This window comes from Sminthopsis crassicaudata, chromosome 3 (assembly GCF_048593235.1).
Source record: "Sminthopsis crassicaudata isolate SCR6 chromosome 3, ASM4859323v1, whole genome shotgun sequence".
Lineage (NCBI taxonomy): Eukaryota > Metazoa > Chordata > Mammalia > Dasyuromorphia > Dasyuridae > Sminthopsis > Sminthopsis crassicaudata.
Genome location: NC_133619.1, coordinates 222,803,031 through 222,826,552, shown reverse-complemented (window position 1 = coordinate 222,826,552; position 23,522 = coordinate 222,803,031). Strand labels below are relative to the sequence as shown.

Sequence of the window (23,522 nt, the reverse complement as noted above, 5' to 3'; positions counted from 1 at the left end):
GAAGAAATGATTGCATTTGGTGAGTGACCAGAGGAGAAAGAGTAATTACTCCTGAGGAGATTGAGAATTGACATGAGTATGGTGAAGACTGGAGGGGAAATAAGTTTTGAGGAAAAAGTTATTCAGTTTTCATTCATCAGGGATTTATTAAATGTTTACTATATGCCAGACATTGTCAAGGCCAGATTGGATTCCATCAAGAAATTTTACACACATTTAGGAATTGTTGAAATATCCAAATAGAATTTAAACACATAGAATTTAAAATTATTTAAAATATCCAAATAGAATTTAAAATTTTACACACATTTAGGAATTGTTGAAATATCCAAATAGAAATGTAGATATTTGGACATGTAGGAATAGAACCTGGAGGAGAAAAGAGTCCTGGGGCATAGTCCAAAAACTTATTCTGTGCTCACTACAGGAACAGGGATGGTTAGCAATGTGTGCTTTCCTTGATACAAACCTCAGCTTTATCTTTTAGTTTGTCTTGGCTTGTGATGCATCCTGTCCTTTTGACTCATCCTGTTTTTTCAGTCTGAGTATATCTTTGTTCCATATTGTCCTGATAGAAACTTTGAACTAAAAAAAGTCATTATTTTCATCTTGGACTTAACTTGAGACTCTTAGAGCTAGAGGTTGATTGAAAAGTTTTTTATTTATTTATTTTTTTTTACATATCTGTGTGTCTATATCTATGCTGGGCCTAAAGTCAAGAAGACTCAGTTTCTTAAGTTCAAATCTTACTTCATATATTTATTAGCTGTGTGACCTTTGACAATTCATTAAACCTGTTTATGCCACTTTTCTCATCTATAAAATGATCTGGAGAAGGAAATGGTTTTTCTTTGCCAAGAAAAACCCAAACAGAGTTGCAGAGAATCAAGACGTCACTGAGAAATGACCAAATCTCTATATCTATACCTATACCAGGCTATTAGTATATTTTTTAGGATTAAAATGTATTATTGATTGCTTTGTTAAAATACAAGTTTTTAATTGCTTTGGACTTAATGATTATTTAGAAGTTTTAGGTAAATGTGATGACCTGCAGAACATTTTGCTTAATCTCCCAGATTCACTACTGTGAAACATAGCAATTTTCATTTTACCCTAACTTCCTTAAATAGTTCACAAAGCATCAGTGGTACAAGAGATACACACAAACACACATACACTAAATGGGAGATAATCTTAGAGGGAAGACTGTAGACCTGGGGGAGGGGGAGGAGATGGGGGTTAAGGGACCAGGAAAAGCTTTTTTGTAGAAGGCAGAATTTTAGCTGAGACTTAAAGCTGGGGAAGTCAGGAGATGAAATGAAGAGGAAAAGAATCCCGACACAGGAGATAGCCCATGAAGATGTGAACTGTCTTGGGAGGAGCAGCAAGGAGACCTTATCACTGGATTATAGAGTATATGTGAAGGGAGTATATTTTCAGTCAAGTCAGTGAAGAGTATATATTCAGTCAATCAGTAAACATTTATTAAGTGCCTACTTGTGCTAGGGAAGTACTAGAGATCTCTACACTACAATCTCTTGGGGGAGACAACAAGCAAACAAATATATGCAAAGAAAACTTTATATCATACAAATATGAAATAATAAAAATGGAATTAAGAGAGATTGGGGAAGATTTTCTGTAAAAGGTAAAATTTTAGTTGGGACCTAAAAGGAAGCCAATGACATTATGGGGAAGAATTAGAGAGAATATCCAGAGCTGAGAGATGGAATGTCTTGTTTGTGGAATATCACGGAGGGTCTTGTCGTTGGATCAAAGAGTGTGTGTTGGGGAGTAAAGGGAGTAAAGTAGAAGACTGGAAATAGGTTACGAAGGGCTTTGAATGCCAAACTGAGTATTTTATATTTGCTTTTGGCAGCAATAGGAAGCCATTGGGTTGTTGAGTAGTTGGGGCAAGATGACTGGAACTGTATTTTAGGAATTCTACTTTAGTGACTCAGTAAGAAAAGATTGGAATGGAGAATAGATTAGAAGCAGGTGGGTTAGGTGTATAAAGATCAGAAAGATAGGAGGGTCAGGTTGTGAAGGGCTTTAAAAGAGATTTTATGCTTTATCCTTGCGGTAATAGGAGCCACTGGAGTTTCTGAACCAAGGGGATAGGCAGATATGCCATTGGAAGAAAACTTTGGCAGCTGATTGGAGGTTGGACTGTGAGACAAGGGAGACCGACCCTAAGGCTATTATAAGAGTTCAGACATGAGGTAATAGCTTCTACTAGGATGGTGATAGTTTAAGAAGTGAGTTTCTAAAGAATTAATCAGGCCAGTGAGTATATAAGTGCCTGTCAGATGCTCAATACCAAACGAGATGTGACATTTTCCTCAATGCTCAAGAAGCTTATAACTTAATGGTGGTTCATGGTGGTGAACAACAGTAATATACCCAAATGTTAGTCAGGCAGACAGGGCAGTGTGTGAGTGAGTGCTATATAGTATGTAGAAAAGAAAAACTAGACCCAACAGTAGTGGTAATAGCTTGCACTGGACTGGATCTACAGTCTACCCTTTTGTTTTTCCCCAACTGACCAATGTTAGACATTGACCAGGAAACTGATGAAAGGAAAGAGAATTCAGTATGGAATTCTTGTTGCTGCTAAATTGTTTAGCTGTTTGGAGTTTTTTGGCAAAGATACAGGAGTGATTTGCTGTTTCCTTCTCCAGCTCATTTTACAGATTAGGAAACTGAGGCAAACAGGGTTAAGGGACTTGCCCAGAGTCACCAGATAGTAAATATCTGAGGTCACATTCGGACCAGGATTTGAGTCTTCCTGATTCCAGGTCCAGGACTCTGTGCACCTTGCTGCTACTTGATGGGGAATAATGCTTTTCATTTGGTGAAGCTACTGTATGGGGTTGAAATAACAATCATTTGATAAGTAACAGGTCTGGCTCAGACTTATTATAAAAGTAAAGTAATTATATATTTCCTTATTTTTTAAAAGAATAACCTCTGAACATCTAGTAAATAAATACCCTAATATGTCTACTTAATTTATTTAATCATATGACAATAATAGACTGATGTGATATTTGTTGTTGTTTTTCAGATTGAAGAAGGAAGTAAAGCAGCAGCTGTTGACAAGTTACTAGCTGGAGATGAAATTGTGGGCATCAATGATGTAGGACTCTCAGGATTTAGACAGGAGGCAATTTGTTTGGTGAAGGGTTCACATAAGACCCTAAAGCTAGTAGTAAAAAGGTAAGATCCCATGTAGTAATGCTAAGATTTATGTATGTTTCATCCCTGGTTTAACCGTTTTCAAGTCAATGACAAAGCATTTTGAAGAAAAACAAATTAAATATTAAACCCTAATTTCTATTTCATTAAAATAGTCTTGGACCTCACGCTAGTTTGCTGTACTTTTGGAAGTCTGTAATTAGAATTCAAAAAGAAAACCTTGAAATTACATACTCCACCTGTCAATCAAGCTTATCATGTTGAGGTTGTTGGTCCTTCTGCCTCAACTGGTGATGGCCCTGGATGCAATGGGAGGACTTGGCATTTTTAAGCTAAGATTTTTTCCGGGTCTCCATTTGTCAGAGGAAACTCCCATTCAGTGAAGCCTAGGTAAGAAATGAGGCAAAATGAGGCTTGCCTTCATAAAAGAATCAATCTGGGAGAACAGAAACAATATTTATATTCTCTCTTAGCTATCAAAATCCAAGCAATGAGCCATCATGTTGTTAATCTCTAATCAGCATCATTATCTATGTAGTATTTATCAGCATCAGCATGAAATTTAATATTCCTGAATTGTTATTTTTTGGTTTTTTTTAGTCTTGCATATAATTTTACTTGGTAAAGAAAGAAAGCTAAATATACCAATAGATCCCCTAGAAAAAGATTTGCAATAGCATATTATTCACACAAGGTGGCAGGCTGTTATATTTTTGGTTTGCCTTCCCTTCACAATATATCAGCTATGCTGCAAGCCGCTAATTAGAGCTATTTTTAGTAATAAAAGATTTCTCTATTAAGCCAATTTTCAAAGGAAATAAAGCTGTCTGTTTCCATGAACTCGATTTTTGACAGAAGCTAGGATATAGAAGTATGGAAATAATGCCTATAAACAGAATTCAAATGTTATTTCTAGACCCTGAGAAGGGTTTGTATTTTTTGTTGTTAGATTTTTTGGGGAGGGGGAATTTGTTTTTTGAAGGAATTTGTTTCCACTGCACAATTCTTATGTTATCAATTCATTCAAAGCATTTGTGGAAAGTATCTCTGTGTGCTTTTACAGAATTGATAAATTGTGAAATTTTATAAATGAAGCTATTTTTCATATTTATTTTCATGTCAAATGGAGACATTTTCATGTGACCATTTGGCAGTGGGCTGGGGAAAGAAGGATTTCAGAAATAGTTCTTAGGTGGGAGGTTAGAGGGTGAAGGGAAGTTATATTCTTTTTTTTTGATAACTTTATCAACTAGCTCCCCTATTCTTGAATGCATCAGCCTCCAGATGCATTTTTCCCCCTGATTGTTTCTTTTTTCAGTAATAAAAAAATACTTGCACTTTGTTTTTAGACAGAACCAAATACATTTGTGATCTCACTCATATGTATGTTTTTCTTAATGCCTAGTGGTAACCCATATATACCTGTCTGTTCTCCATCCTCTCATAAATTTGTTACTATATCTTTCACCTAACATATTGTGTGCCTTCCTCTCAGTTCCTTGATATTGCTTAGATACTAAGCTGTCCAGAGATTTAGCTCTTATGGTCACTATAAGAATATAGTAGCCGGTAATTTGTTCTGATCATACTTTATTCATATTTATTATATGTTTTATAACATCATATCCATTTTTTCTTTTTTTTTTAATTAAAGTTTTTTATTTTTCAAAGCATATGAATGGATAATTCAACATTAATCCTCGCAAAATTTTGTGTTGCAATTTTCCCTTCCCTTCCTCCACTCCCTTCCCTAGATGACAGTAGTCCAATATATGTTCAACATGGTGTGTATATATATATATATATATATATATATATATATAGCATATTTTATATATATATATATATAAAGCATGCTTTTGGGGTCTTATCATTTTCAAGTACCTTGAAAATGGTATCCCAATGCCTTAAAATTGTACCATTTCCACTATATAGATAGATAGATAGATAGATAGATAGATAGAAAGCTCCTTGTGTAGTATACCCATCCTCTTCCATACTTGTTTTCAGTCTAATTTCTATGTGTTTATGCAGTATATCTGGGACAGTGATATTAAAAATCTAAAAATAGTGTCTCTACTGTTAATCATGAAGTGCTTATTATTAAAATTTATTTCCATGCTGGCCTTTTTTCAACCACTTATGAGCATTACTAAATGTGAGATAATCGATTCCATCAGCTCCTTAGAACTTATCTTTCCACAGAAAAACTGGACCCAAAGTTTCTCTTGTATTATAGTTTAATGTTGAGATGGTCAGAATTAAAACCCTTCACTACATGATCCACTCATTTGTTAACATATAGTAGTTAAATTCTTGTGTATAGAGTACCTTAAAATTTTGTGATTCTTAGTACCCTTTTCTCTTTTCTCCTGCCCACCTTATGCTTTTTTACCATTGTTAGTCTAGAAGCTAAAGAGACTGAACAGGAATAATTGTAATACTCTGTGTTTCTTTGTTTCCTGGGGTGCTGGAGCCAAAAATTTCATCACCAAGTAGCCATCTTACTGGTTATGAGCCTCTATTTTTTTTCATCTGGTCTTTACCAGACATAACCTGTTTCCTTTTCAGCATGAGTTTCCTTTTCAGCTCTGTGTGACAAAAAGAAATTGAGGATGCATTGGAAGAGAGCTTTGTGGAAGAACAACAAATGCTTCCAACAACTCCCCCTCCCCACCAAACAAACTATACTTCTAGAAGAAGGGGAGGTAGTAACTTAGGTAGTATAGCACTAATATTGATCATTGTACATAATTAGAGGATTCTCTCTTGTCCCCTTGATGATTTTATTTATATCCTGACTTTTTTTTTTTCCTTTATCCTTTTCCTCACCTTCTTAAAAACAAATAAAGAAAACATCTGGGATGTTGTTAGGCTATAGGAAGGATAAAGATTATGATGAAAACAACTCCCCCCTCCTCCCCTCTCCCCCCACTGCAAACCTATCTGAAAAATTTAAAAATTGAATTTTTAAGATGTTATAAATCCTTAATAACATTTTTTGTAAAATATTTTTGTAAAATATTAATGACAATTATAATACTAAAAATGTAAAAGACAAATATTTGTTTGACATTGAAAATATAATACCAGAAACTATTGTTCTTTAGGACAAAAGGAAAGCAAACACTTTAATTGTCTGGTCCTTTGAAGATAATAGACTTTAAAAAATAGTTTGAGGTTTTTTCTTTACCAAAGTAAAGATTTCTTTTAACTATCTTGTTCTCTGTAACTGTTTTTTGTAACTTTTTTTTCCCGTTTGCTTGTTTGTTATTTTTTATATATGCTTATATTGTTACTGTCTTACTTTAAAAACTTTTCTCTCCTAAATTGTGGTGCCAGATTTTCATATGATAGGTTTCCTCTAAGCGAGGGTGTTTGTGAGTTACGAAGTCATTAAGCTATGCTGCAAATTATGTATTTTAAACAAAATAACAGAAGCTTAAAGTATTAGAGCAGAATGTCCATCTTTGTAGATATTTAAGATCTCAGACTAATTTAGTTTTCAAAATGTTAAAATGGATTCTTTTGTAAGATGTTTTTCAATATAATTAGATGATTCACAAATATTGAAGTTTTTATCATATAAAATTTCAGTGCATCATAATGATTACTTTGATCTACAAAGCCATCATTTGTTTCTAAATAAACTTAGATTTAAATAGCTTTGTGCATAATGCTATTTATAATGTATAATTTTAATCTGAGAAAACCTATTGGAAGTCAGTGTTAGTGATGTATTCTTAAATTAACACTGAGGCCAGTGAGAGGAGTAAAAGCTCTATTAAAAATGTCTCACTTAACTGGGGGTCAGGCTCTGGTATAAAGGCTGGGAGTGACTTGCTGTCACAAAATCTCAGAACTAAAGACCATGAAATTCAGTGGTGGTATGGTGGAAAGTGTTCTAGACTTTGAGTGACAATATATCTAGACTCGAGGCCCACCAGTCATAGTACACTACTTAGTAACTAAGAGCAAGCTACTTTATCACAAGTCACTTGACATTTATAAACTGGAGCTAACTATGTCTACAATATTTTTCTCCTAGGCTAATAGTAAACATCAAATAAGATACTCTCTGTAAGTCACTTTGCAAACATTAAGTACTATTAAATGTTAATTATTAATATTCAGTTAACTTCATAGGAAGGTTCTTTAGATTCTCAATCAGAATTTAATTTCAGACTCTGTCAAGTTTGGCTATTGACTTTCCAACACACCTATATTGATAGGAAACAAAAAATGAGAAGTAGTATCAGCTGATACCTGAGTGACAAGAGCACAAGAACTAAAAGCACAGTAGTCTAGGGTCATTTTAGTACAGAATGAAGGTAACTCCTGTCCCCTTGAGGGCATCATTATATTAAAGCAAGATAAGTAATAAAGACTTTTGATGCTCTCTTCCTACTTTTTATTTTAAAAATAAATTATCCTATTTTTTTTTTTTTTGCATTGCCTAAATTTCCCTTCTTACTTCTAGATAACTATTTCACATAATAAAGAATTTTAAAGAGAAAGGGGGAAGGGGGCAAATCAATAAAATTCACCAATGCATCTAAAAATATCTCACAATAAATTAGATATTATATACTTGTGGGAACCCCACTTAGGCAAAGGAATTGGGGTAAGTGTTTTCTCACATCTCTTCTTTGGTGTCAAGCTTGTACTCTGTACATTCATTTTCAAATGTTTTTTAAGGAGTTTTTCTTTTTTTGTTAGTAACAATAACAACATAATTGATCAATGACCCACTTGGGATAGGTGTGTAAAAGTATAATTTTTGGGTCAAACTATGGACTTTTCTATCACTTTATTTGAATAATTCCAAATTCCTTTGTAGAATGATTGTTTTACTTTATTGATCCATCAACAGTGTTAGTGTGCCTATATTTCTATAATCTGTTCATCATTGAATATTTTCATCTTTGTGATTTTTGCCAATATTCCGAATGTGAGGTTTAAATTTTTTTTTTTCTTAATAATGACTTGGAGATTCTTTCATCTGCTTGTTAATAGACTATAAGTTTTGAGAACTGTTTATTTAAGTTCTTTGACCCTTTTCCTATTGGGAAATGGCTTTTGGTCTTAGGATTCTTAGTTAGATAACATCATTATGCAAAAAAATTGATTTTTTAAAAAGTTTATTTTGTTTTTTTTTCTAATTAGGCTACTTCCCTTCTTATCCTAATTGCACTAGCTTTGCTTGTATAGTGTCTGGTACTTAGCACAATGCTTGTCACACAGTAAATGCTTAATAAATTCTAGTTGAATAGAAGCCTTTTGATTTAATTATCCATTTTATCTTTTGTAATTGTTTCTTGTTTGGCTAACATTAGTGTGTCTTATACCCTTAGCAGCTAAAAGTGCATAATTTGTTCATTTTTAATAACCATGTCATCCATTTTTAATTTACTTACAATACAAGTATTGGTCTATTTCTTTTCCCCAATGTGTTTTGCATTTGTCCCCAAAGTTCTTATCAAATAGTGAATTCTTTCTTAAGTTCATGTTTTAGAACAGTTATAGAATAATGGATTTTTAGTTCTATTATTTCTGATTCCTTCTATGTCTAATATTTTTATTAATCTACTCTCTTTATCTAATACTACATGGTTTTTATTACTACTGTTTTTTACTATAATTTGACATTTGGATATAATCTTCCCACTTCATTTCTACTCTGATTCATTATTTCCCTTGATAAATAAAAAATATGTACATATACATACATATATATATGTATTGATATGATGCTTTCATCTCAAAAATAGATTATGCAATCATACCCCTTCAGCAAGGTTTTATACCCCCTGCTGAAACTTAATTTTTCTATTTCATCCCTCTAGAATTTACGGTTTCTACCAACTATTTTGGTGAGGGAATAATTTTACATAGTCTATTCCAGTGGTCCTCAAACTTTTTAAATAGGGGGCCAGTTCACTGGATTTTTGGATTGTTGGAGGGCTGGACAATAGTAAAAACAAAAACTCACTCACTGTCTCCTCCCCTCAGCCCCTTTGCCATAACCTGGAGGGCCACATAAAAGGTAGTAGTTTGAGAATCCCTGGTCTAGACTCATAGACTTAGACAAAGAAGTGACCAGAAAAGGTCATCTAGTCCAACTCCTTCAATCAATAAGTACTTATTAAGCACTTACTATGTGCCAGGCTTCCTATTAGATAGTATTGATACAGATAAGTTGAATAAAGAAATCCTCGCTCATGAGGAGTTTAAAATCTAACAAAAGAGATTACAAGTACATATATAAGTATATCCAGACAAAATATATTAAAAAAAGTAAATACAAATTATTTCAATACACAAGAGACAGAGAAATAGAAGAAGGAGGGGGAAAGGAGAGAGGGAGAGAAGGGAGACAAAGAGAAAGAGGAGGAGGGAGAAAACATGAACAGGGCAGGGATCAGGAACATTTCTTATAGCAGTCATTTTAAAATTTTTTCCACTTAACGACCTTTTTTCCCCAAAGAAATCTCTGGTATATAGATATATAAAACAGGTCTACAAATCAAGCATTTACTAATAATGAATAGTAATTTTATGATCCCCCACATTTAATTTTACAGCCACATATGGGGTTACAAACCTCAATATAAGAAGCTTTGTCCTATAAAAGGTGGTACTTGAACTGCATTTTGAAGAAAAAAGAGGTATTCTGTGAGGTGGAAGTAAGGAGGACTATACCCCATGCATAGGAGAGTGTCATTTCAAAGGAACAAAGATGATGATGTATTTGGGGAAAACAGAAAAGGCAAGTTTTGTCCAACAAGGTTGGATAGATTGGGACCAACTTGTCCAGGGCTTTGAAAAGCTACAAAGGAATTTATATTTGATCCTAGAAGTAATAGAGGAATTAATTGAGAAAGAAAGTGTCATGTTTAGGAAAAATCATTTTGGCAGCTGTAAATAGTGTAGATTGAGTGGGGAGACATTTAAGGTAGAGAGAGATCAATTAGTGGGAGGATATTGTAATAATCAAAGTGAGAAGTTAAGCTTGAACTTAAGTGGTAGCTAACTGTGTAAGGGAAAAGGGTAGAATATGAAAGATGTGGAGGCAGAAACAATAAAGAGTTGGCAACTTGCTAAGTGGGGAAAAGGAGAATGAGGAGTTTTTGATAATGCTGAGATTATGAACCTAGGAATAATGGGAGTACCTTTGATTAAGGGAATTTGGAAGAGTAGTGCATTTGTGGAGAAAGATGAAGTCCAGAGGTTAAATCAAAGTCACACATATAAGCAGTAGAGCAAGACTGAAATTCATACCATATATTATTTGGAAGAAAGGGGCAAAAATCCTATCTATATGTTAGTCCTTGACTAGACAGTGCCCCTTTCTTCCTTGTCTTATCCATTAATGACTTTGGTTGGAAAGCATAATCCTTACTAAAGATGGATTTATATTTATGGGATAGAAAGGCAGATACCGCTCTATTTTGACTTCTCCTATTTAGTAAAGCTATCTCTTTACCAATGGCATTGAACCAAAATTCCTTATAAAGAACATACGCAGAATTCCTGGTTAGCAGACATTTTATAAAGTATTAAAAAACATGTTTTATAGTGAGAAAAAGCAAGTATGTTTACATGTCTCATAAGGTAAATATCTATTTCTGGATACTAGTGGCTATATGCTAATCTTACCCATTTATCCAAGTGACTGAAACTATCATTTAATCAATATATATGAACTTTAGCATTTTAGTTTGCTCTCACTAGATAAGAGCAAAGGTGTTACCTTTAAACTCTTGTATATTTTTAAATTAGTTTGTGGAAAATATTGTTGTTTATTCCTCTCATGACCAAATTGAGGTGTAGATTATTTTTTATTTTTTATTTGAGGTGTAGAATATTTTTGAGGTAATTTCCTTCAAGATAGGATAGTTAAAGTTATTGGACATAAAGAATTTGGGAGAAAAAAATCATCTTTGATCTATGTCTCAGAGAAATACTAATTAGTGTCAATAAATAGACTTTTTTGGATTGCACAATTATTTTTACCTGAGAATAAAAAGACAATAAAAAAAATAGGGTCTCTTTATGGAAAAAGTATATTTCTTTGATAAATTTTTGTCCCAAGAAATATTAGACCTTGCTTCTGCCAGTTTATGTTAAAACCAGTAACACCCTATTTTAGCTGTTGTACAAGGACAATAATGATAATAAAGCTTGGTTTACGAAATATTGAAGGAAGTATTTGAAAATAGGTTTCATCCATAATCAAAATTAAATGTGGTCAGCCAGAATTATCTCTACCTGTTATTTTTGCCCAATTAGAATGTATGAGTCTTAAAAACACAATTATGAATTTTATTATTATTTTAAAAAATAAGTCACATTTCTATAGTACTTTTTACAGGTACAAAGCATGTTAAATATACATTCTTATTTGAGTTTTAAAATCTTGGAATATAGGTAATACAGTCATTTATACTACTCTTGATTTTAGCCAGAAGGCTGAGAAGCAATACAGTCATTTATTATTTACATTTTACAGATAGTTTAGATGATTTGTCAAAAGTTAAATAATATCTTTAAAATTTCCCTACTTGGGTATTTCTGAATATTTTGAAAGAAAGTCATACAACCACCCTATTGAAGTCTCCTGCAAATTCATTTGATCTAGTTAAATTAGATCAATTTTTAATTACTTTGATGACTACTTGACTTGAGCCAAAAGCAGGGTTCTCTTCTGATTGGGTACTTCTATTCAAAACTTGATTTCTCAGATCCCATTGATGTCTGAGAAGAAGTAGTGGTGAATGTTTGACTTGATTGGGATTTGCCTCTTCCTGTTTCTTCTGTAGGGTGCATTTGAGCTTCACCTAAGCTGGTTTTCCTAAGGTGATTGACAGTTACTGGGAAAAGCAAGAATTATTTCTTTAAATGATGGCTGTGGTGGTTGAGGTGGGAAGCCAGACCAGTGGTTTAGGGCTTCTGTTATTTCTAACACTTGGGCTTATCTATATATCCTGACAGCTTGCCTACTCTACTACCTCATGTCCCACTTGCCTACCTCCAGTCTCTCAAGAGGTAACTTTCTCCTACTTTATTGAGAAAATTGAAATCATTTGCCATAAACTTCCTCATCTTTACTTGGTAACTTAAAATTTCTCTATATTTTCATTCATTTTCTCAGTTTTTAAGGGCAACCCTTAATACTATCTCCTCCAAGAGCTTGCTCCATAATCATTTCATTTTCTTCCCATGAGTGTGTGTGTGTGTGTTTCTGTCTCTGTCCTCTTTTTTTCTCTCTGTTTCTGCTTTAATTTCGGTTCTGAGGGTACAAGACCTATATGGAGATTTGACACTCAAATAAAGAGTAGATTAAATAGCAAATTGTAAATACGGTTAAAAGGACTGGAGTAGATGAATTCTAAAGCTTTTTTTTTTTTTTTTTTTTTTTTTTTTTGGCTCATTTGTGGGAAGGGAAAAGATGATAGAATTTCAGATTGGGAAAGTGTGACTTTTATTTGTGGAATTACATTGACAAGGGAAAAGATGATGGTGGAACTTCAGATTGGGGAAGTATGACTTTTAATTTGTAGGCATGAGATTTTCTCTCATCACTGTTGTGAACAGGTGGTCAGGAGTAGAATTGCATTTGTCAGGTAAAGTTTTTTAAAGTAATTGGATCTTGTTTCCTGGGACCGATAAATAAGTATCTTGTCATCATTTAGAAATTGATGCTAGGAAAATGATACTTCAGGAGACAGATCACTATCGCTACTTTCAACAAATGACAAGGCACAATTCCTTTCTACAGTGAAATGTTTCCCGTTAACAAAAGCCTCCTAATTCTGATCTTTAGTGTCCATGTGTCTGCTTTATGGCATTTTGTGTACTTTAAACATCAGAACTTAGCAAAGGGGTTTGAGTGACTGCAATGGCTGTGAGTTGTCCAGATGAAAGGATAGCTCAGGTTGGGGAAGAGAACTTCTTCCCTGCTAAATAACATGTTTTGTCTCATGTCGAGGATTTGGGTAACTGCTTATGGGCATTTTGCTTCAGCATAGTTTGGAGTTGCAGGGCAAACTTGATAATTTTCAAGATTCTGCCCAAACGTTGCATCTGTAATGACCTACTGAACTTTAAATCCTCATCTCTCTTCTCCCTTTCCTGTCCTACTCTAATAATGATGGTCCAGACATTAATTTTTATTTTTAAAAAATTATCTTAATTATCTGTAAAGACAATTTTAAACATTTTCTTAAAATTTTGAGTTCCAAAATTTCATTTTCCTCACCACTCTCCTCCCTGAGATAAGCAATTTGATATAGGTTATACATTTATATTATTTATATTATATTTATATTGTATATTATATAAATATATATTATGTTTATATTAAAATTAAAATATTAAAAACAATGAGACATTCACTTGTAATGATGATCAACATTCAATAAATGCTTGTTGATTCATGACCTCATTCAGATGTGATTTGATTATTCCCACTGGACAGCAGTTTAATGGAATTGACATTTTAGGGGAAGGTAGGGATTGCTTTGACTTTATGAAAATTGAAAACAGGTATGGCAGAATGACTGCTTTTAATGCATTTCTCTCAGAGATATACATGGGGGATAGAAACTAGGTCAAATCTTTGTCATGTGATAAATATTTTTATGCTACATATACTGACATCCTGCTCTTTGGTGAATCATGAAAAGAGAAGCATTCTCTAGTTCCATAATAAGAATGTAATTGGGTGTGTGTTGGGAATTGTGGGGAATTGTGTGTGTGAGTGTGGGGGAAAAGTGGAGGTATATTGAGGTGTTAAATACAGTTTTTAATTTTATTTTAGAATGTAAACATTGCAATCTACTAGCCATCCCCTTTCCTAGAAGTACACCTATATTTACATAATAATGTTCCTAAAAGTATCCACTGAGTATCAATACCTATTTTAGATGCACTGTAGCTTTAGTTATAGTTTAGTATAGTTATAGTTTAATTTTTAAATATAAGTTAAATCCTTTCATAAAATAGATGATTTCAGTTTGTATCTGTTTGGTTTAAAAAGAAGATACATAAAAAGTAGAATTTATAGTTATCCTACTGATTGTAGCCTCCCTTAAGTGGGATTTCCTAAGTAAGATTATAGATGCCTCTGGCAACTATTATTTATTACTTCTTCAGCTCAATGTAATAATGGGACCCCTCTTTTGAATCTAATTAAACCCACTACATTTACTCTCTGGCAGAGATTAACACAGAAGAGGGAGAATCCTTTGTAAAAAACACCATGGGGGGTTAGCTGTATTATGTGGTAAAACTTGTTAGTATAAATATTTCGGAAGACTGCTTAGTTTTATTTTATGAACATTGTTCATTATTTCCTAGGAAATGTATTTTAAATATATATTAATTTTTTATTTTAGTCATTTTCCATTAGTCAACATGAAGCTAGTCTTTCTCTGCACCCCTCATATACTAGATGCTTGGAACAGCCCATTGACAAGGTAGTTTCAAAGGCAACAACATTGATTAGCACAGATGTTCCTGGAAGCCATGACAGATCTGTAATCAAATGCACTGATGTTGGAAAAAGTGAGAAAATGATTAATTTGGCATGAGGTTTTATTTCTCTCTCCCCCTTCCTGGAAAGCTGTTAGTATGGTAGAAATATTTATTCAGACAGAGGGTATGTACCTCTGTGTATGTGTGTGTGTGTTTGTGTGTGTGATGAAACCTTTGAATTGGGGGGTAGTCTGTTAGCAGAGGATTTAGAAGAAAGGAAATGTGTGAATTTGTAACTTTTCTGATGTTATGAAAGATCCTAGTATTTTGAGTGCAGATTTTTTTTTAAATGTTACTATGCCTCCCTAATTTATTCCTCAAATATAATAGATAAAAAAGTTTAGGAGGGACAGCTTGTGTTCATGATATGATTTTCTTTTACTAGACTTTCCTTTTTTTTTTTTTTTTTTTTTTCAGGAGAAATGAGTACAGAAAAAAAAGAACAGATTGTAAAGATTTTACTTTTTGTTCTGGAAAGCTTTGTACTTCTATTTAGTTTTTTATTTAGTTTAGCATGTACTTAGCATATATTTAAAAAGCAACTGGATAACTGTTGCTTTGTTCTGTATCACACCTAATATTCTGAAAAAAGGTGAGATTGTGAAACTTAACTTTAAAAGCAGAGTTCTTAATGAAATCTGCCTAGATTTTTTTTTTTTCCTTTTCCCATCTCTTAATGTACTTCACTTCCCATCTAACAAACAGGCTGTTAAATGTAACTTTCTTTCTGATTACAACTAAAGTTATTTTTATGAAAATTTACTTTTTTTTTAGGGGGAGAAATGTTTTCTAAAAATGATCAGAACATTTACTGCAGATATATTTTTAAAAAAGATTCCTTTGGTTTTATTATTAATTTGAAGAGTTTTCCATAAGAAAATTTAGTGCACTTAGTGCATGTTGCATAATAGGAATTATATTGGAGAGCTTAAAAGGTTTCATGAGGACTTGAAAATATTGCCACAAAACAGTAATCTACTATGAAGCTAAAAATGCTAATTAAGAAAACTAAACCCACAAGCACAACTTTTAGTTATAGAGATGAATGAGAATTAACTTCTAGGTTTACAATTAAATTAGAAGGGTACAAAATGTACTTCCACTTTTTGAAGGTCCATGTGAAACATTTGAGAATAGACTTTTTGAAAACTTGTGCTTGGAACACATTGACTAGTAGCTTGTACAGTATTTGCCAACTGAGAGTAGAGCACACAATTAAGGGAGTCTGTTATCTTGAGTCTCTTATCTGGTGGCCCCAGATACTGTATGCGCACTCTGTCCAGCTAGTGGAGGATGCTAGATGCTAACAGCTTAGGATCCAGTGGCAGAACCAAAATGGACTTTGGGCTTTCCAGAAGCAGGAGGTAATAATGTTTGTTTCCCTTGGCAGTGGAATAGGACGGATTTTTCAAATTCTATTTTATTTTAAACAAGATTTAGTTTAGAGGATCTAAATAGCAGCTAGAACAATGCATCTGCTTTTTCATGGGCTTATTATGTAGCTTTTTAGATGGCCTGGGAGGGGGGTTAAGCTGTTGAAAAGCTTATACCCCTTATTTACAGAATGTTAGGAACACAGCTCCCTTCCCCCATGGAAACTGGGAGAAGAGACTGCAGACATTACTTACTACCTCTATGCTGGTTTATTGGTCTGAGCAGCTTAGTATTGCCATCTGCTAGGCTACATCTTTTAAGCCCCACAGAAGGATGTTGAAGCTTTATTTCCTTTGGAGCACATGGCTCTGGGACTTTATACTTCTTTATTATAACAATTAGAGGACCAAACAATGGGTATCCACAAAGGATAAGGTACTGCACCGAGCATATAAAAAAAGGAGGTGCTCCTGGAGCCTTCCCAGAATTTAATGTAAAATACTCTTTTCAGGTTGTCACTGCAAAAGCAAATTACGTTACTTGGTTACAAAGGAAAAGATTTCTTGGGAAGAAGTGAAACTCAGTGTGTATAATTGTAAAATATATAAAATATACACTTATACACACTGAGTTTTACTTCTTCAAAATGGCTTAGAATTTGGGGTAGATTTCATAAGATTAAAGTTCTTAGAGCTTTGTAAAATAAGAAATGGTAAAATAGTCCATCATCAAAAAGTATTTTTGCCAGGCAGTGGTAATGAACACCTATAGAGATGGAGCGATTACTTGAGATTGGGAGTTCTGATCTACAGCAGGGTAAAGCCAAGCAGGGATCCACACTAAATTTGGCATCAATTTGGTGAGGATAGAGAGGCAGAAGGCTGCTAGGCTGCTTAAACAGAGATGAACCACTCAGGTCAGAAAAACAGAACAGATGAAAGCTTTTATGTTGATCAGATGGATGTACTGGAATTGGAATCTTAACTAGCTATTGCTATCTCTGGGTGAGATAGAGAGATCCATTCTCTCTCTTTTAATTTTTAATTTTATATTTTTGTTATATTTTAAGTTTGGAACTGTGTCTTTCCCTTCATCTCCACTTTTCACTAAAGAAGATCATTATTTGACATAGATTTATAAATACGTATGTAAATATGTAAAACTGTATTTCTATTTTTATCTTCTAATTTATTAGTTCTTTGTCTTTTGTAATTGATTTGAGAATAACTTGATATTTGATCAATATTGCTGTTTTCTATAATGTTCTCTAGGTTCTGCTAACTTTATTTTTCATTATTTCATGCAAGGTTTTCTATAATCAACCAATTTATCATTTCTTACAACACAGCAGTATTCCAAAAAAGTATACTCATGGTAATATTGAAAATGCCCTTTTCTCTTTTCTGATATTAAATAATGTCAAATGACCTCATTAATAGAAAGTAAGAGGATAGATTCATAGGATCAAAAGATTTTGACTTCAAAGGAATCTTCAAGATCAACCATATAATTTCACAGATGAGGAAACTGAGTCCCAGAATCTCATGGATAGTATTGGTGTTAAGTTTTTTTAAAAATCCAACTCTTCTAACTTCAAAAAACAATTATTGAAATATTGGATAGCAAGGGTTTAATGCTATTTTTTTTTTTTTTTTTTTTTTTGCTTTATATTGAGGTATCCAGGAGAGAAGATAGGATGCAAACTGGTATTATTTAGTATCATGTTGTTTTGATGTATCTTATTTAAAATAGGTGGTGTAGAAGGAGAGGGTATTATATATTCCGTGATTCCACTTCTCACTAGGTATTCTATCTCCTTCAAGTCATTTTTATTAGACGTACCCTAAATAACTTATTGGGATTTGCCTTTATTATAGATAGACTGTAATTGGCCTTGGTGGAAAGAATTCCCACTCAAAAAATCCCAGATTCTTCTTGTACGCCTAAATATACTTCTAATGAGTGACTCTCCTCATTTTTCATTCATAAAGTTTAAATCATTCATTTAGTTTTTTTTTTCTCAATAGTATTTTATTTTTCTAAATACATAATTTTCAACATTTGTTGTTTCTCCCCCACCTCCTCCTCTTCAAGACAGCTAACGATCTGATTAAATATTTGCAATACTTTTAAACAGGTTTGTATGCAAATATAAGCAGATTTTTAATGTTGTGCAAGAAGAATCAAATCCAAAGGAATAGAACCATAAGAAAAAAAACCAAATAAACAAAAATGGTGGAAATACTATGCTGTGATCCACATTCAATTTCAATAGTTCTCTCGGGATGTGGATGGTATTTTCTATCTTTAGTCTATTGGAATTGCCTTATATCACCTCATTGCTGAAAAGAGTCAAGTCCATCACAGTTGATCACACAATCTTATTGTTACTATGTATGATATTCTCTTGGTTCTGCTTATTCCATTCAGGATTTATTTAAGTCCAGGCTTTTCTGAATCAGCCTAATATATTCCATTACTCTCATATACCATGCCATTCCCTAACTGATGGGCACTACCCAATTTCCAGTTCCTTGCCACTACAAAAACGGCTGAAACAAATATTTTGGCACGTGTAGGTCCTTTTCCCTTTTTTATGATCTCTTTGTGCTGGTTCAAAGAATATGCACAGTTTTATAGCTTTGGGGGCATAGTTCCAAATTGCTCTCCAAAATGGATCCATTCACAACTCCACCAATAATGAATTTGTATCCCAGTTTTCCGCATCCCCTCCAACACTTATCATTATTTTTTCCTGTCATCTTAGCCAATCTGAGAGGTGTGGGATGGCACCTCAGAATTGTCTTCATTTGCATTTCTCTAATCAATAGTGATTTAGAGCATTTTTAATATGACTGGAAATGGCATTAATTTTCTCATCTGAAATTTGTCTGTTCATATTCTTTGACCATTTGTCAGCTGGGGAATGACTTGTGTTCTTATAAATTTGAGCCAATCCTCTCTATATATTTTAGAAATGAGAGCTTTAACAAAAGCATTGACTTTACAAATTGTCTCCCAGCTTTTTGCTTTTTAAATTTTGATTGTGTTGATTTTTGTGCAAAAATTTTAATTTGATGTATCAAAATTATCCATTTTGTATTTCATAATGTTCTCTAGATTTTCTTTGGCCATATTCCTTCTCCATAGATATAATGGATACTATCCCTTTCTTTACTAATTTGTTGATAGTATCATCCTTTATGTCTATATCACATTTAGTTTAAATCCATGAATACAAGAACTTCATTTATAAATGATTCTTTGCTGTTTTTTAAATCCGCCTTACAAATTAAGGGGTAACTTTCATTCTTACCTGTGATGTGTTTTTTGGGGGGGAAAGGTAAGTGATGGGGGCTAAGTGACTTGCCCAGGAATCATACAACTAGTTAGTGAAAGGCTGGATTTTCTCCTTACTTCAGGGCTGGTGCTTTATCCATTGTGCTACCTAGCAGTTCCTATAGAGATGATTTTAAAAATAAATAAATAAAATAGTAGTGGAGGTTTTTGCTATTTATAGCTTTAATTTCTTCTAAGAATGGTTAGTGGCTGACTCTAAAACTCACTTTCATGGCTTTGAAGTCATACTGTGAATAGATATTATTTCCCAATAGATATTCTTTCCCAATAGTTCTAAAGTCCCTGCTTCCCACCCACCTCTGATTTTTCCAAATGTTGATGTCTTCTGTGATGTCTTCTGGTCCTGTGGATTCTTACGTTAACTCTTAGTATCCGTTTTTAGGGGAATGACAGAAGTAAACTTTTCCGGTACTAATACATTATTAATTTTGGCAGCTTCACATGAATGATTAAATGAAATAGTTTTTTCTTCGAACTTGTCCTTTTTAGCCTTCAATTTGCTATTGTTAGCATGTGTTATTAATGCAATACCATTTAAATCTAAGAAGTAATCAATTGTTTTTGTAACATCAGTATTAAAAGTTTCATTTTAGAGAATTTCTTCTTGGTTTTAATATTTATATGAGTTACAGAGTGGGCTCTGAGACTATTGTTGGTTGTAGTAACAATTGGTCATTTGATTACCACCGAGATTTTAGGCCAAAAATCTGTTCTGTTGCAAATGGGAAACCTAATAGCTGAATACCTGGAAATAAGTTTTGTTGGTGCCTCCATTGAATACTGAATTGAATAAAATGACTTGTTGGAAAATCAGATAAGGTATGATGTTAACTACAAATACCCCTGTTCCTGCTTTTTTTTTTTTTTTTTTTTTTTTTTTTTTTTTTTTTTTTTTTTTTTTGCCTTTAGGAATTAAGTAGGGCTTTTTTGGCATATGAAAATATTTTTTAAAAATAGAAAAATCAATATCTGTAGAAAAGTAAAGATTTGCATTCATTCTTTGATGCTAGATACTAAAAATGTTTATTGTGAATGATTATTGAGTGAGTTACTGTATTAATCTTTTTTTTTCATTGTATTAATCACTTCTGCTTAAGAGTCCTATTGTAGTCATTGGGTATTGTAAGAAAATAGTTTCTCATGCATACTTTTTTCAAGAAAAAGATAACTCAAAGTCAAATTTCTCTTAGAGAAAAGCATTCTCTGATACTTTGATCTTCATCTGTATTCTTTCTGGCACTGGCATTTGTTTAAAATAGAGCTTTGATGTACTGGATCAGTTTCACCTATTTCAGTCATTTGGGAATTTTCTATCTTTACTTGATTTCCCACATGTATAAAGCCAGGAACTAGCTTACTGGTATCTCATTAGAAATGTAGATTTGATCATGTGTGATGTCACCATCCACAACAATGTATCATCTACCTTGAGTTCTTGAAAGGATGATGAAAACAATTTTTTTTTCACTGAATACTACTGAATACCACCATTACCACAATAAATAATAATTTATTGTGAAATCTTTATTAAAGCCAAAAAAAAGTCTCATTGATTTTTTTTTTTTTTTTTCAGAGCTGACAATACAGCAGATGATCTATAGATTTAGATTTAAAGCTTTCTTAAGATTGGTCTCTAGCTAAGTAAGCATACTGAGAATTACACCCAAACTTCTATGGAGAGCAAATTGATGTCCCAAAATTTGTTTTTGAATGGAAAATTGGGAATTGTCTTTAGGCAGCAGTTTGAGGAAAAAGAGTGCCAGATTTGGCACCAGAAGATCTGGTTCGGATTCTGGCTCTGCTAATTATTGACTAGAGTGGTTATAAGAAAGTCATTTAACATTCTGGTCCTTGTTTTCTCATCTTTAAAATGAGGTGGTTGACTTAAAGGATTTCTAAGCCAAGGTTGGACCCTTGACTTGGGCCTGGAGAAGGAATCCTGTGGAAGAATTTTCACCCCCTCCTTAACCTGAAGCCATTCTGGATTTAAAATATGGAAGGAGTTGCAAGTATCCAGAATGTATTTTTGGTAGTGAATATCTACAAAGCAAAGGAGATTGTGGAGGCACGAGCACCATATCCTGATGGTTTACTTTCATGGAACTTAGACGCAGAGTTACTGAATATAAAATCATAGTGATAGCCCCTTTTCCCTTTTTATGAATTGTTCAAATGTTGACTAGTTTTTCTTTCTTTTTTTTCTTTCTTTTTTTTCTCTTTTTTTTTTTCTAGTTTTAGTCAATACCATTCCTACTAGAGAATAGAACTATAACTTTATTCCTTTTAAATATTGATTCAATTAAATTCCCAACAAACATTAATCCTCTAATATATGCAATGAATTGTGCCAGGTTCTAGGGACACAAAATACTCTTTATCTTTCCTCTTGAATTTTGCAGGTCTTTGCAGTGAGATAAGACATGTATATTATGATGAGATACTTTACAAATCAATGGACCAGATTTCATAAGAGAAGTGATGCCTAAGTCGATACCTTTAAAGAAAGGCTTTAGTACAGGTGGGCAGAGACAGAGGCTGTGGGGTGGAATCTATTCAAGATACAATAGGTAGTCGGAGTTGTAATAGTGGAGTTCAGGGGGCAATACCAGTGCTGGAGATACAGATTTATAGGTATGAGATTTTATAGGTATTAAAGCCATGAGAATGGATAGTATCTCCAAGAGAGTACTTGTAGGAAGAGGAAAGGTTAGAGAGCAGAGTCTTAATGGGGATACCTATGTGGAAGAAGCAAGAGTAAAATAATCATGAAATATTGAGAATCTCCTATGTATTCTGTGTTAAATGTTGGAGATACAAAAAGAGGCAAAAGACAATATTTGCCTTCACTATGTAATGGTAGTGATAATACGCAAAAGCTATGTCTGCTGTGTCTATTTAATCTGTCTGTCTGTCTGTCTGTCAATTTGTCTGTCTATCTGTATTTCTGTCTGTGTATCCATCTACTCTCTTTCTGTCTGCCTATCTCTCTCTATCTAATCTTCCAGTCTGTCTTGATTTAAGCTATCTAGTCTGTCATTCTCATCTGCCTGTCTGTCTGTCTGTCTTAATGTATCTAATATGTTTTTCTATTTGTCTGTCTGCTTGTCTACCTTTCTGTTTCTAACTTTATATCTATCTGATCTATCTAATCTTTCTGTTTATTATGTCTGTCTTTCTAGTCTGCCTGCCTATCTTTCTGTCTTACCTGTTATCTGTGTATCTGTCATCTAATCTGCTTGTGTATCTCTCTGTCTATCTACACGCACACACATACTTAACACAATTGGGGGAAAAGGTAGTCAAAAGATAGAATTAAAGAGGGAGAGCACTCCAAGTACAAAGGAGAGAAAAGAAAGTAAACCTGGAGCTGAAAGATGAAGTGTCTTGTTTGAAGAACAGTCAGGAGACTACTATCACTAGATTGAAGCACATATAGTGGGTAATAAAATGTAAGAAGCCTGGACTAGGTAGCAGAGAAGCTAGGTTATGAAGGGCTTTGGATGCCAAACAGTGCCAACATAAATGCCTCCCTGGAGGCTAGGGAGGGCTAGGTCACTGGAATTATTTGAGTACTTTGGTGGGGAGGTTAGGGGGAGTGACATGATCAGACCTGCACAAGAGGAAGATCTCTTTGAGAGACCTGAAGAGGCAGACCCACAAGCAGGCTAGTAGTCTAGCTTGAGTTTGAGATAAGAAGTCAGTGAAGGATAGGGAAGAACAGTTAAAAAGGTAAGTCAGTAGAGAAGAAACAGCAAAAAGAAGGTGGTGATCAATAGCATCAAATATTTTAGGGAGGTCAAGAAAGATGGAAAAAAATTCACTAAATTTGGCAGCTAGGTTATCTCAAAAAACAAAACCAAGAAAATCAAAAGGGAACATTATTTGAAGGGAGTTTAAATTCATAAGTGAGAAAAAGGAGGGAAGGGAATTCATGTAGAGGACAGAACTGCATAGAATTGGGTAAAGAGAAGATTTTTATTTTTATATAGGGGAGACTGGATAAAACATGTTTATAGGAAAAGAGGAAGGAATTAATAAAAGTGGAGATT

General features: G+C 33.5%; 1 protein-coding gene across 6 annotated transcripts in view; it reads left to right on the top strand.

The window, feature by feature from the left end:
- The window catches only part of SHROOM2 (shroom family member 2), a 217,735-nt gene that overhangs the window by 102,167 nt on the left and 92,046 nt on the right, over positions 1-23,522 (top strand). For all 6 annotated transcript variants that reach the window (XM_074300031.1, XM_074300033.1, XM_074300034.1 and 3 more), the window contains exon 2: positions 3,071-3,222. In XM_074300031.1, coding sequence (XP_074156132.1) covers positions 3,071-3,222 — 152 coding nt within the window. The remainder of the gene's footprint in view (positions 1-3,070; positions 3,223-23,522) is intronic.